The sequence below is a fragment of the Arvicola amphibius genome, chromosome 4, assembly GCF_903992535.2.
Source record: "Arvicola amphibius chromosome 4, mArvAmp1.2, whole genome shotgun sequence".
Classification (NCBI taxonomy): Eukaryota; Metazoa; Chordata; class Mammalia; order Rodentia; family Cricetidae; genus Arvicola; species Arvicola amphibius.
The window spans coordinates 127,830,119-127,844,674 of NC_052050.1; the positions used below are offsets into that span (position 1 = coordinate 127,830,119).

The following is a 14,556-nucleotide window of genomic DNA, read 5'->3' on the forward strand; positions in this document are numbered from 1 at the left end:
ATGTGGAATAGTAATAATTGCTCTTTCTGGGCACAGTTGTGATGAGCAAAGACAATAACTCGTGTAGGACATTTGCCCAGGGCCCAGTGTCATGGGCATTTGGAAGAGGAAATCTGCAGCCTCACCATCGGACCTTCCTAAGTTTCTTGTGGTCAGCAAGGAAAGCATGGTGATCTCCAAGAATAAATACTTTGTCGGCTCTGATTCATGATTATGCAGTTAGACACAGATAAAGCCAGGAGTGATACCCATTAAAAATTTTAACTATATACCATATTCATTTATTATCAATCCACAGGATAATTTCATTGCTACATGAGCTCATAAAAGTTTTTTTCACCTTTACAAAATTAAAAAAAAAAATGTGCCACAAGGATGTAATAACAACTGCTGATAAACAAGAAAAGGAATCTTAAAATTATAAATTTGCTGTAGAAAAGATAAAAAACAATTATATTTTATTTAGAATTTTACCTTGAATAAAATATTCCCCTGTATAAAAAATAAAAAAGCTTGCTCTGGTTAGAATTAGAGTATTTTCGTCTTCAAATCTGGGAATTTGCATAATATTTCCATGACAGCTTTCCTTTGTACCGCGTGGCGTTCAAGCATAGCAGATTAGAAAGATTTTTTTTCAAGCAGTCTTAAAATGGGACAGCTGTGGAGAAATTAAATTTCTTTTCCTCCTCTTCCAAGATGTGGAACATTTGTCTTTGAGGAGAGAAAAGGGGAAAGGAACTGGGAGAGGGAAGGGTGGGTGTGGGCGGGGATTGGATGGGTTAGGGAGGGAGGGGTGACTGTGGGCTGGGATTGGATGGATTGGGAAGAGAAGGATGGGTGTGGGCGGGGATTGGATGGGTTGGGATTCAATGGGTTGGAGAGGGAGGGGTGAGTGTGGGCTGGGACTGGATGTGTTGGGTAGGGAGGGGTGGGTGTGGAATGAGATTGGATAGGTTGGAGAGGGGAGGGTGGGTAGTGAGCTGGGAATGGATGGGTTGGGGATGGGTGGGTAGTGAGGTCATGGGCACAGAAGGGGACGCCGAGTGTGCTGTGAAGAAGAGCAAGATCACAAGAAGGCCTATTGTAAGTGCTTCAAGATAAGGTGCAGAAGCAGACCGCAACGTTGCTAGTACTGCCCTATGTACATATTCACAAGAATAAAAAATTCCAGCTAGTTCACATTTTCTCGTCCGTTCTGAGGCATCCACTCCACCATGCTGGCCTTGACCGTAGGCAACGCAGCACCTCCACTGCCCGTGTGGCTGTTGGTCCATGAACTTGAGGGAGTAGCCCTGGGAGATCCAGCAGGTTCTAGAGATTTGCGTCTACCAAGGGGCTGGAGTCCTGAGTTAAAAAGAAGCCCCAGCCCTGGAGTTGGACACAGCAATCAATATCCTATTATCAAGGCTTTTTCCCTTAGATTTGTCTAAGATAGGTATCAGAAGAAAAATAAAATACAAACAAATAACAACACAAAGCTAAGAAATCCCAACAACCACCAGAGAAGAGTCAAAGCTTAGCAGCTCTTGACACGCGCCTGGGTGACGTCAGACGTCTTCTTGATGACGCTGGCCCGGGTCTCCCGGTCAGGCCGACCGCTGCTGGGTGTGGGGGTCACTGGGGGAGGGAGGGAGAGTTCTGTAAACGGAGGCCAGGAGCTGTTGTAAGGCATCGGACAGCTCTCCTCTTTGATGGTAACCTGCAGGTCTGGCTTGTTGGAAGTGACAAAGGTCGCCATGCTGGGCAGCAGGTAGGTGCTCCGTGTCCCCATGTTGCTAAGGTACTGCTTGCCTTCAATGTTCCTCTTCCGCCAGTGTGGTCTCCCCTTTCAGAGAAAATAATCAAGATATACACGTTCTTTTTTTTTCCCCACTTAATGTCATATGCAAAGCAATGGCTTCTCCTACTTTTCAAATCGATTCCCATTTGCTAGCTCCCAGAAATCTGACCAAGGCTATTCTGCAAACACACAAAATAAGGTGGCAACTTGGCTTCCTGTTCCTGTGCGCAGGCTGTCTGGGTTGCACACCGGAAAGTTTCCAGCCATAATAGCCCAACCTGATTAGTTACCCTGAATGTTCAGATGAGGAGAGTAAGGAGCTTAGGAACACTCAGCAAATGTCCTTTGATGGCTTTTTAAGTGGGTGGGGACTGAGATCCACATTTTCTGAACCCAACTGGCCTTATAGTTGCCAGGCAGAAAAGGAGTTAAAGTCCTTGAAGAAGCCAGATCACAAACTACGCCAGTATGGATGCCTACTGTCTTCTCAGGATTCCTGACCTTGGGATATTAGGAATTCAACCAAATATCGGTTTCTTCTCCAGCCCCCTTTATCTTCCCACTAGCACTGCAGGCATTTCCTGCCATTGTGTGAGCCTGGACTACAGAGGGAAGCTGGAAGCAGGTTGGCAGGGAGCGGAGATTGGCTACACACCCGCCTCTCCGCAGGCGCAACGGAGGAGACTGATCTGGATGAAGACAACTTTGCTAGCTGTTGCTGATGCTTACTACTGTCCACTGCTTTGGGCCAGGCAGGCTGTTTTATTCCTGTTGGCAAATCGGGATGTTTACAGCCATAAGCATATCAACATCTCCTGGCCTTGACTCCAGTTTTCTCTTCTTGCCCTGTCGTATTCACCTCTTTTTCTGAGGGGCACATCTCACTTCCCTCCCTCCCTTCCTCCCACCCAGGGCTCAGTACTACATTTCACAACTCAGAAGGAAAAGCTAAGGTCAATTTTAGGTTATGTACATTCTTTGTCTTGTGTCTGTCTCTGTCTCTCTCACACAAACACTCAGTCACACACACGCACTCACTCCAAACACCACCATACACACACACACACACACACACACACGCACGCACACACAGATCCAAAAGTAAAACCTGTGCACCAGGAAGCCAGCTCACCTCGGCGCTTTCCTCATCGCTAGGCACGCTGTCTGTGGTTTCACTTTCTGTACAGAAAGAAAAGCAGAGATATTCTTGTTGCTCAAGCTATTTTGGAGACTCAGGAAGTATCTTAAAAACCTATGCCAGAACTTCGGAAATAAGAAACTGCACACGCCTTCTCCCTCCACTTCGTGAGGTCAAACACTTCCAAGTGGGACAAGCCAGAGTGCATTCCAGTTCCCTGCTTGGTCCCCTCAGAGCAGTGGAGAAGCTATGGAGCTGAGCAGAGGAGCTCGCTGTACCAAGTATGCTGCCAGAGTCTCTCTGCCTGCGGGGGTTCTGTGCGTGCGCGATCCCTGAGACATCTTCCCCTCCCAGAAACTCTGCCCACAATGCCACACTATCTTTTTCTAGTCCGTCCCATTTGTCACAGGAAGTCCCGACAGTGAAACTGTCCAAAAAGTCTTCCTAATCTCTCCTTGCCGCCTCCTGCTTTTAGTATTCTATCCTTAGATTTATAGATATCCAGTTACTGGAATTTTAGCCGGTGGCCATGTTCTAGATGCCCCAAGACCTTCATTCCATGGTTACCATCTTTGGGCCCCATCCCCTTGAATGTGGGTAGGAACTGTGACTTGCTTTTAGCCAACAGAACATAGTATGTATGTATATATATATACACACATATATATTATGTATATATGTACGTATATATGTGTATATGTATGTATGTATATATGTATATATATGTATGTATGTATATATATATATATATATATGTATAATTTTGGTTTTTCGAGACAGGGTTTCTCTGTAGCTTTGGAGCCTGTCCTGGAACTAGCTCTTGTAGACCAGGTTGGCCTCGAACTCACAGAGATCTGCCTGCCTCTGCCTCCCAAGTGCTGGGATTAAAGGCATGTGCCACCACCGCCCGGCTAAGATATAAATATTCTATGAGCATGACAAGGTCATCATGTAATATCTAACCTGTCTCTTGTTTTCTGGCTGTGTCAGGGAGGCCCACATGGCAAGTTTAAGCTTAGAGCTGCTTCCAGGTAAAAACTAGCAAGACACTGGGGATTTCGGCTCAACCCTGGCAAGGAATTCAATTCCGCCCTATGCCGTGGGAGCCAGTGGCTCAACAGTTGGATCTCAGATGAGTTGCAGCACTAGCCAACCTGATGACAGGGTAGCACGGCTTTCCTCCAGAATCCAGCTAAGCCATACCTGGATTCCCAGCCCACAGGGATTGTGAGATAGTTAACCGTGTATTGTGTTAAGCCATTATGGTTATGGTCATGTTGCTGCAGGGCAACAGACAATCCATTAGACACCCAATTGGACCTGCCTGCTGGGAGGCACAGAGAAACGTCCTTCACCACAGTGAGCTACAGTTGCCCGCCACTTTCCAAGGAGGATTACATGGTGAGTAAGTGTGATAGTGTTTGGAAAGGCTGACACACGGAGCTTGCAATGTCACTGGTGTTCAACACTGAATTTGCACACTGGGCTGGATGCCACAGAGTCAAATGCAGGGACCGCTGATTGCACATCATCTGAGGTTAAGTTTCACAAATTGAAAATGACGCAGAGCGGTTCTTTTCACTGTTCAGCGCCACTGCAAAACTGAATGCATAGAGGGCAGCGCATCCAAAATGCACAGACTTGCACAGGGCATTTTGTCTGGGTCATTTATTCTACTGGTAAGAGCTGAGCACTTAGAGACCTATAGTACGGCTCAGCTAAGACCTTGGGATACGGTCTTGTTCATCCCTCACGATGATCCCAAGTCGGAAAGCTGCCGTGGTCAGATGGCAGTATGGTCTCTAGACCTTTCTACCCTCTTCCACCCTGCCACTACTGAGGGAGATTAGCCGCATGCCTACCTGAGATGCAATGGCTCCAGGACAGCCAGAGCCCTTTCCACCATTCAGAGCCCTGACTAGAGATGGGTCTCCCCACAAAAATCAAGTTAAAGAGCAAATAAGCAAAACGTACCCCCAGGGCATTCTTTAGACAGCAAGCAAGTGAGGTCCACAAGTCTCACCCAGGAATGCTTTCTGCATGATTCTCAGCCACTGTTCTCCAGGGACTTCAGACAGGCCTGGGAGATTGCCACAGACTGACCAAAAATCAGATCTTTTGCTCCGCCAACTCAGAATGTTCTACCCCAAACAACCCCGTATAGGGGCCACAGATGTCACGAGGAAGCCTAGGACTTAGCTGGCAATGGTCTGAGCTGTGGAGACAATCTGACAATAGGCACAAGGAATGTTTCCAGGCAGAAGTAAACGAAGACCAGAAAAGGAAACGTCCCTCCAAACACAAAAGCCCCATTAGCTCAAGCTCCAGGGGAGGCAGGACTGCCACTCCCAAAAAGAAAAACGAGGAGAGGAATGGAGACGTTGAGAAACTTGCCAAGTCGTGGTTTGAGTCAGCAGAAGAAAGAAAACAAAACTGTACTTCAGATCCCAGAGTCTCAAACAGAGCGCAGAGGCTGCCTTCCTGCTGGCAAGACTTCAAGATCCCCTTCCTATTTTCATGCTTAGCTTTGTTTGTGCTCTGCAGCCAAAGTTTCTCTTCCTTCCACATGCATCAAGCCCTCTTCTCCTCCTAATGACTCTCCAGAAATCCTTCTGGGCCTTTCCCCTTCAAATAAAAGCAAGCACACAAGGACACCAGGCATGTTGAAAGGCAGAGGAGTCAGAGAAAGGAGCTGTTGACATCAAGGTCCTAGGAACCCACAAGCTCCAGCCACAGTTGTTGGAGGGTTTAGAAGTTAGATGCCAGGCTAAACACTCCTTGGTGAAGCTGTGAACAGACCTGGAGGGGATAAAAACGCTAACTTCCTGAAAGTAGACAGCATTCAACTAGAGGGATAAAGTTGTGGCTACGTAATAGCACGATATCCTGCCCCGTGCTTTAGGCTGACACAATGCCGGCTGGAGGGAATCATTTCTAAATGCAGATCAACTGCCTCGCTGCTTCAAGAACTGGGTGTAAGAGTTTGGACCTTAACTGAAATCTCTGAAACTCTGAGTCACCATGTCTTTTGCTCTTTTAAAGTTGATTACAGCGTGCGCTTACAGCAATGTGAAATGCACTTACATACTGGTCTGTAAGTCTGATTCTTTTCGAGGAAGAAGCCTTGGGAGCCTCCAGCCCAGGAGATGCAGGTGCCTGGGGTTCCTAACTAAGGATCCCAAAGTGTTGCCGTTAGATGAATGGTGGTTTCTATAGCTATTACTTAGTAGTTGGCTCCAGGTCTTCATTCCTGCTCTCTTGGTTTTGCTCCACCATAGCCATTTCCAGAACAACTTCTTGCATGACAAATGACTTCACTGCAGCTGCGGCTTCCAGATCAACGTGACTGCCAAAACGTCGACATGGATTATGTCACTTCCCCCTTTTATTAGTTTGGATGCCTTTCAAACTGACTTCCAATACAATGAGATTTAAAAAAAAAAAAAAAGATGGAAGTTGCTCTGCAAGCATGGCCAGAAAAAGCCGAAATATTTACACAGTAGCAGTAGATACGCGAACAATTGATTTAACCTTTCTGGCCTGCTCCCTGCCTGCGAGCGGCAAAGAGGGAAGAAAATAATTTGGCCTCGAATCAGGCGACATTAAGGTCTCGTCCAGAACTGTAGCTCTAGAATCACGCCGCTTCAGCCCAGCTTTTAACATCTGCCTGGAGCATACGTATTACCAAACCACCTTGAGAACATCACAGGGCAGGAGATGATAGATTTTATGGAACACGTTATTGTATTATGTGATAGCTGATCTATTTTCTGGAAGGCTCTCATTCAACACAATGTGATTAGCATTGATTTCTTTCCATATAATTTCCTCAATTACATTCCCAAGAAGATGCAACCGGCCACTCAGCAGCTCAGATGAATCTTAGTCTCCACACCAATGCACCCTTGCCTCATTCACAACATAAATAAATAAATATATATATATATATATATATATATATATATATATATATATATATATATATATATATATATGGTTTCTGGGAGAATGATAGCTGGCTGTCTGCATGACCTCTCTACTCCTGATTATATAACCAGTTGATTCTTATTTTGCTTGCTATGCAAGCCTGTTTTCCACCTCCTTTCTCCATCATGGTTTTCATTTACCACCAACAATGCAGTTAAACACTAGGAAGTCGTGTCGGACAGCCAGATGGAAGTACAGTGAGGGCGAGGGATATGGGCCAGTGGTGGAGTTCTACCAGGACAGAAGTCTTGGGTTTGCTCTTTAGCACAGCAAAAATAACTCAGTAAACAAACAAACAAACAACGAAAATGTCTTCGTGCTTCCACAGCCTGCGCTTTGAAACATATTTCCCTGCTCTGAAAAATTGTACAAATCAAGGTAGAATTTTCTATCTGCTTAAACTATCCAGCGCAAACACTTCCTTCCACCCAAAGACGCTGTCTAGACTCCACTTCACCCTGATAGTAAAATAATACATTAGAAGGCAGAGCTGCAGAGGTGACCGTGGTTTTGTGGCATTCCCAGGATCATATGTCAGTGATCCTTAGAGGAAAAGGATATTCAACAACAACCTCCAAATAGCAGTTTCCTGGGCTGGTGAATGAAGGTGGTTGATGTTTGGATGAACAGTCTGCACCAAGGAACTCTATCATGAAAATCAAACAAGCAGCCTATGCTACTGTTGAACATGAAATCAAAACATGAGAACAGAGAGCTACAGAGCGTTATCGACTTCCTGCCCGAAGACTTGAACTAGCCGTGGTCAGTAACAGAGAACTTTGGAACATGTCTTCAAGTCTAGAAAGGGACCAGCAGTGAAACGTTTTGGCTCCATCCAATAAACCTCCCTCTACAAGATTCTGGAGAATTCTGGCAGTGAAAACCATGGGTGAACCAAATACCAGGCTGAAAATCTGGCCTCTCACAGAAATTCAGGCTGTTGCTGTGGGCTAAAACCCTTTCTTTGGAGATCTACGCAAATGTCTCAAAACGGGGAATGAAAATTTCATTTTTTCCCCACACCTCAGCTGTTCTCAGGATGCCTCTGCTAAAGCAAAATACCATTGCTGACAGGACAGCAAAAAGGTCTTCCCCAAATCCCCAAGAAAACCTTAAACAGGTACCCAGTCCACTTTAAGGCTCCACCCCTCCCGCCCCATATCCTGTTTAGCAACTACAGCAGCTTAGAAGAAAGCCATGGCTTTAGTTTTAGCTCCGCAAATACAGGGAAAAGACCACACCGTTTAATGCTTCTGTTGTTTCTGCATGAAGGTTTTGGTCTACCTTCTTTGTTGGGTCCTTTGACCATCAAATGAATCTATAGCATGTGACCCCATGCAGCACCATGATGAGCGTCTAAGAACATAGCTGCACATGGATTTATCTGTCACTAGTTTTTTTTTATTCCTAGACTTACATTATTAGCCTTGGAGCCCTCACTTTTGAAGAGGAGAGACTAACATTTATTCCCCTGATAATTAAACAAGTCAATCAATAAAAATAAGCATTTAGCATAATTTCCAGACAACAATAGACATACAACAAGTGATACAGTCATTGGGCCCTGGCAAAGACCAAAAAGAGAGGGACACAGATAAGTCCAAACTATGTCTGATGAATGAATGACTGGCGGTGAGCCGTTTGACAGGTGATAGGCTTCCTGTCACTAGGGCTCTTTCTCCCATTCTTTTTAATGCTCCTTACACAAAAGCAAGTTATGATGTATTTTAAGTAAAATAAGCCAGTCACAAAAGGGTAAAGGCTGCATGATTCCTCTCCTAAGAGCCCACAGAGTGGACAGAAATAGACCGGTGGTTCTCAAGACTCGGGTACAGGAATATATATTTAATGGGTGCATCATTTTATTTAAGGTGAAAGACCTCTGGAGACAGGCGGCAGTGAAGGCTGCACAATATTCTGAGCATACTCAAAGCCATTCAACTGGACGCTCAACAAATGGCAATTTTGTGTTATGTGTATTTCACTGCAACTAAAAAAAATAAATTAAAAAAAGAAAGTTGGCTGGTTAATTGATATGAGGTCAATTTATTTGTGATAATTTACAAGCAACTGATGTTTGGATGGACTCTGCCACATGAGTCTATGCTATCCCTGTGAGGCCTCTAAAGCATGCGAATTGGCCTGGGGAGAAGGTGATCCATCTGCCAGAGCTGACCGGCTTTTACCCTGCCTGGGCCTCTGCTTTTTATTTTTTTCAATAGCTGCAAGCAATAACACTGACGCCGAATTTATATTTCCTAATTGTGATTGAGTCCCTAAAGTGATGGAGGACTCTCATTGGTTAATAAAGAAACTGCCTGGGCTTTTTGATAGGGCAGGATTTAGACAGGTGGAGTAGACAGAACAGAATGCTGGGAAGAAGGGAAGTTAGGCAATTGCCACGCCTCTCCTCTCTGGGTCAGTCGCCACGAAGCCAGCTACCAGGTCAGACATGCTGAATCTTTCCCGGTAAGCCACCACCTTGTGGTGCTACACAGATTATTAGAAATGGGTTAAGCAAGATGTAAGAATTAGCCAATAAGAAGCTGAAACTAATGGGCCAGGCAGTATTTAAATGAATACAATTTGTGTGTTGTTATTTCGGGTGTAAAGCTAGCCGTGTGGGATCCGGGCGGAATGAAAAGCAGGCCTGCTCTTCTCATCACTACACTAGAGCTTAAATGGAGATGGTCAGGAAGGGAGTGTAAGATGACATAATTCTGGTGACAAAGCGAGGAGTCATTTTCTCAGTCTGTGTCTGATTCTGTAACTCCGCCCGGGTTAATTTCTGCAACGATAGGACCAGGCCCAAGAAAAAGCAGAAATGGGCCCAGCTGCCCAGTTCAGCTAGAAGCAGCACTATAAAACAAGGAAGAAAAGAAGGAGGGAGGAAGTAAGTGGAAGTGGCAAGTAAAGCTAGTGGGATAGATTAGATCGAACAACGATCTCGAAGCTGAAGTCTGAGTTCAAATCTTGTTGAACTTGTTGGCCGGGTGACCTTGAGAAAATTCATTCACTTCCACGAACAGAGAATCTAGAAAAGATGATGTCTAAAGTCCTATGTACCTTAGTAAAATCTAGACTCCGCCAAACCACTCTGACCCCAAATCCTGTTAACTTAAGTAAACAGATTACAGGTGAATTTGAACTCAATATGTGCCAGTGAGTTCTCAGTCTTTGCCAGGTCCAGTGACTACATCATTCGTTGTGTGTCTCTGATGACAACGAAGCATTTATCGCTGGAAATGTTATCTGTAGTCCTGAATGAACCACATCCTGGGCAGTCAAATAAGGGAATACCGTAAACACCTCTTCTCACAGAGGCGTCTAAGATGCCGTCAAGAACGTAAGAGGAAGGGTAATTCCACACTAATAATTTCTAGTACAGAACAGAGATTCTTGTGGGGTGGTGAGATGGGGTGATGCTAGACTTGGTCTGTTCCCTACTGAGTCTCCAGGTCACCCTCCTGCTCCCCTTACCTGCGTAGGAAGACACAGGAGAAATCTGGAGAGGGTAGAGCTCACTCATGCTGACTGGCTGCTCGTCGCTCTCCGTGGTCACTTCCACAACCTGGCAAATGTCTGGCGGATTGGTGACAATCTCTTGATCTTCAATGGTGCTGTCCAGGGGGGACTGCCCTACAACTTCAAAGAAGAGAAGATTGTCAGAGTCTCTACACTGCGTGGTTACGGCACACACTCTCAAACGGAAAACCTTCCTCGGCTCAGGCAGGCTGTCAACTAGGGTTCCGATTCCAGGCCTCCCCCACGTCACCTGCCAGGAAGCTGAAAGCCAAACTCGAGTTCTGAGTTCATGTCTCAGAGAAGAAGTTTGCAATGAGTTGGCCCAGATGTGCCCCCCACATGCCTGCTTACGCTACACTCTGGTGACTGTTCACGGTCTCTATTCAACCTGATCACGGCCAAGACCTCGGGCTGCATCTTGATCAAACCTCAGGCCAGATTTCCCAATTCTCTAAACCCAACCTAGTTCTGTTCTCTGCCCTTGCTCTGCAACAAAGTGCTGTGCCTATTTTCAGGATTCTGTGGTCCAGACAGACATTGTCAAACTTCCACAAGAAGGAAAACAAAAACCCAGCCACTGTGCCATTTCCGGCTGAATGGAAAGGGGAAGTTCTTCTCTGCTCTCCTGATCTGAATGTGACCGACTGTCCAAAACATCAGAACAATGAAATGACTCCCTGAGGCTCACAAATATGAATATTAACTGCCCAGACACTGATAAGACGGATCCAAGCACTCTGAAACTGCTTCCATATATTTTAAATTAAAATCTTTATTTTGGTGAAGAGAAAAGGTGGTTGTGGGGTACCCAGACTCAACTGGTACATCGACAACACACCCCTACACTAAGGCTCAGGGAACATCGGAGAAGAGATGGGCAGAAAGTCTCCAAGAGTCAGAGGACCAGGGAGTCTACTGTGAGATAGTTTCTTCCGTATAAGACGGGGAAGTGATATCTTGGAATCTCAATTATATTGTTGTCTAAACAAGAACTGAACATGACAACAGCAGCTGGCATGGGGAACATCTCATGTGGCCCCACCTCTAAGCAATTAATGGCTTCTGAGAGAGGGAAAATCGGTCTTCTCCTCTATCTGGTCATCCAATTCCAAGTGGTTATTTATTCCTTAAAAAAATACACAAATGAGCAATACAAAATGGAATTATCAGGTTATGTTTATGTATATGAAATTAAAGAAGAGGTAAAAAAACTAAGAATAAAATTATTTGGGGGACAATAATAAATTATATTCATGCTGCAATCCATTGAGGTTGGCTTTTTTTTTCCCCACTTAGCCCAATTCCCCAGCAAGCCACCAAGTTGTGTGTACCCATAGCAGGCTCTCTGTTGTTGGTGCACACACTAGTTGTTTACAAACTGTTGGAGAACCTATTCCATTTGTTTAACTATCCACCCACTGACGGATGATTGGGTTGATACCAGTCTTTGCCTAGTACCGACAAGGCTGCTGTGAACATTTGTGTTCAAATTTTCCACAAACATGTTTCCATTCCTCTGGGATAAACATCCAAGAGTGTAATTGCTGGCTCATACGGAAATTCCACGTTTAGCTTCACGAGAACCAGCCAAACTGTTCCCCGGGGCGGGTGCATATTTTACATTCTCATCCGTGGTGTCAGAGTGACCTAATTTCTCTACATCCTTGCTAGCATTTGGTGTTGTGGCCATTTTTATTTTGACCATTTATTATTTTGAGTAAATAAAGATAGCCCATCATGATTTTAGTTTCAATGTCTCTGGTGCTATGCTCTAACTTTGAGCAGAATTGACCATATGCTGTTGTCACCAGCTAATTGCATTAAATGTCCCTGAAAATTGGCTCCATTTAGTAAAGGGGGAGAAAGTAGGGTGCTAACACATTTCCCTCCGGTCCTCAAAGCACAAGGCAACCACGATCAACACTGTACTTAGGTGCACGGAGGTGATTTTGGCATTTCAGTCATCAGAACAAAGCACCAGGATCCTGATACAAAGAAAGTGGGTCCAACAGAGAGAGGCACAGTGACTTAGCCACATGCTCACGGTGCGGTTCTGCACGGTGCGGTTCTGCACAGTGCTCTGCTCCACTCCCTGTCCCATCCTTCTGCAGAGGCAAAATGTTCAGTGTTGGCCAGAAGAGGCCACACTCCAGTCTTTCTGAAAGTTACCTACTCTCAGCAGCTCTGGTTTCAGCCACTCAAAGTGTCTCTTTGGCTGTCAAATTATGTTTGAACACACGTCTCAAGATTTCATTTATTATTAAGTGTGTGCGTGTGCATGTGAGTGTAAGCACCCCCAGAGGACAGAGGCTTCGGATTCCCCTGGAGCTTGAGCTACAGGCAGTGTGAGCTGTACAGCATGAGTTCTGGGAACTGGACAAAAGTCCTCTGCAAGAGCAGGGCAAACTTAAACCACTGAGCCATCTCTCCAGTCCTAGTATATTTTTATTAAAAAAAAAATACCTTCTGGGCATGGTGGTGCATACCCTTAATCCCATCACTTGAGAGGCAGACTTAGGAGGAGCTCTGAGTTCTAGGTCAGCTGGTCTATAGTGTGAATTCCAGATCAGTCAGGGATACACAGTGAGACCCTGACACAGACACACATGCACACGTGAGCATTTGTGCACGTGTGCATGTGTGCATGCGTGTGTGTGTGCACATGCATGCATGAGCATGTGGCCCCATGTGTGAGTGAGCATGTGGCACCGTGTGTGAGTGCCTGCAGAGGCCAGGAGAAAGCATCAGATCCCCTGGAGCTGATTTGTGAGCCTCTCAGAGTGGGTGCTGAGAATAGACCTGAGGTCCTCCGGAAGGCATCTCTCCAGCCCCACGCTAACTTCTTTTTAAATAACTTTCAGTTTTAATTGCTTTTAGAAGCACAGTAAGGTTATTAACTGGATTCTACTCAGGGAAAGCAGAGCTGAAAAGTCACAGGATCTATAATAAAGGGGACCACAGCACAATAAAAGAGCCCTCAAAGCCATGACACACAGAATGGGGGGAATCTGGATACGATCTGGGGTTTCTTGGAAGCAAAAAAAAAAAAGAGAAGAAAGAGAAGTCACATAAGGAGACGGAGACCTAAAGTCTTATTTTATACTTCAGAGTATCCAATCCTGAGAATGAGGACATCAGTAGTTAAGGTCACTAGACTCTGGGTGTTGACAAGGTATTCTCTGTGGTTTCCTCTGCCTCTTCTCCCAAGCAAAGCAAATGAAAGGGGAACAGAGAAAATAGCAGGAAGACAAAGTCTTATCCTACTGAAAGCCCTACAAAGCAGTTAGGTGACAATAAAAACCAAGCAGGTGTGTGTGTGTGTGTGTGTGTGTGTGTGTGTGTGTGTGTGTGTGTGTGTCTGCACCCCCATGCACAGTACAAGCAGGAAGCAGAAGAGGCAAAGGAAATAGGGTCCTACAATAACTACACTTCAATCAAAACCTCTTTGATTTCAATGCTCCTAAGCTCCTTTCTCCTTTGTGCTGTCATTCCTAACAGGAAGCCGCCATTCCCGGTTCCCCACAGGAAGCTGGATAGGACTGTCAACAACAAGCGGCTCAGGTATCTTTCGCCTGCGTCCCTTTGTTCTCCCCGGTTCTTTCTCTGTGTTTGTTTTCTTGCAATGCCCAGCTTAGTTATTCAACCAAGCCAGACTGGTGGAGCACCTGCTTGGCACAGATGCCGCTCTCTGGTACTGGCAGAGCCAGAGCGGAGGCAATAAAGAGGAAGGATAGGTTTGTAAGAAGTCTAGAGGGTCGCAGGTCAGCGTACAGCCATCTCCGGAACAGGCGGAAGTCAGAGAAAGGGTGAGAGAGAGAAAGCGAGGGATGAAACCAGAGGGAAATCTAGAAATCTAAGTTGAGGAAGAAAAGGCTTTTTGTTGTTTATTTTTCTCCAGCTGGAAACCCAAAGGCTTCCATAAGGCAGGACTAGAGGAGATGGACGCTGAGCTTAGGGTACTGCTCAGAGGGCCCTGTTTTCTAGAGCTTTTCCTGAGTCCCACCCACAGATTCACGTGACCTTCCCCTAAGCGCCTCTCACACCCTGTAGTTGGGGCCCTGCCCAAACTAGATGACCTTGCGGCCTTGCGGCACACCTTGATCTTCGGCCTCTGTTGCTGGCTAAC

At 45.6% G+C, this 14,556-nt stretch overlaps 1 protein-coding gene across 4 annotated transcripts in view; it reads right to left on the reverse strand.

Moving 5' to 3' along the window:
- Positions 1-251: 251 nt before the first annotated feature.
- The window catches only part of Irf2 (interferon regulatory factor 2), a 107,522-nt gene continuing 93,217 nt past the window's right edge, over positions 252-14,556 (reverse strand). For 3 of the 4 annotated variants that reach the window (XM_038325636.1, XM_038325638.1, XM_038325637.1), the window contains exons 7-9: positions 10,386-10,550; positions 2,913-2,959; positions 252-1,825 (exon numbers count right to left, since the gene is read on the reverse strand). In XM_038325636.1, coding sequence (XP_038181564.1) covers positions 1,517-1,825; positions 2,913-2,959; positions 10,386-10,550 — 521 coding nt within the window. In that variant the 3' untranslated portion in view covers positions 252-1,516. The remainder of the gene's footprint in view (positions 1,826-2,912; positions 2,960-10,385; positions 10,551-14,556) is intronic. The other variant, XM_038325639.1, reaches the window with a different exon arrangement.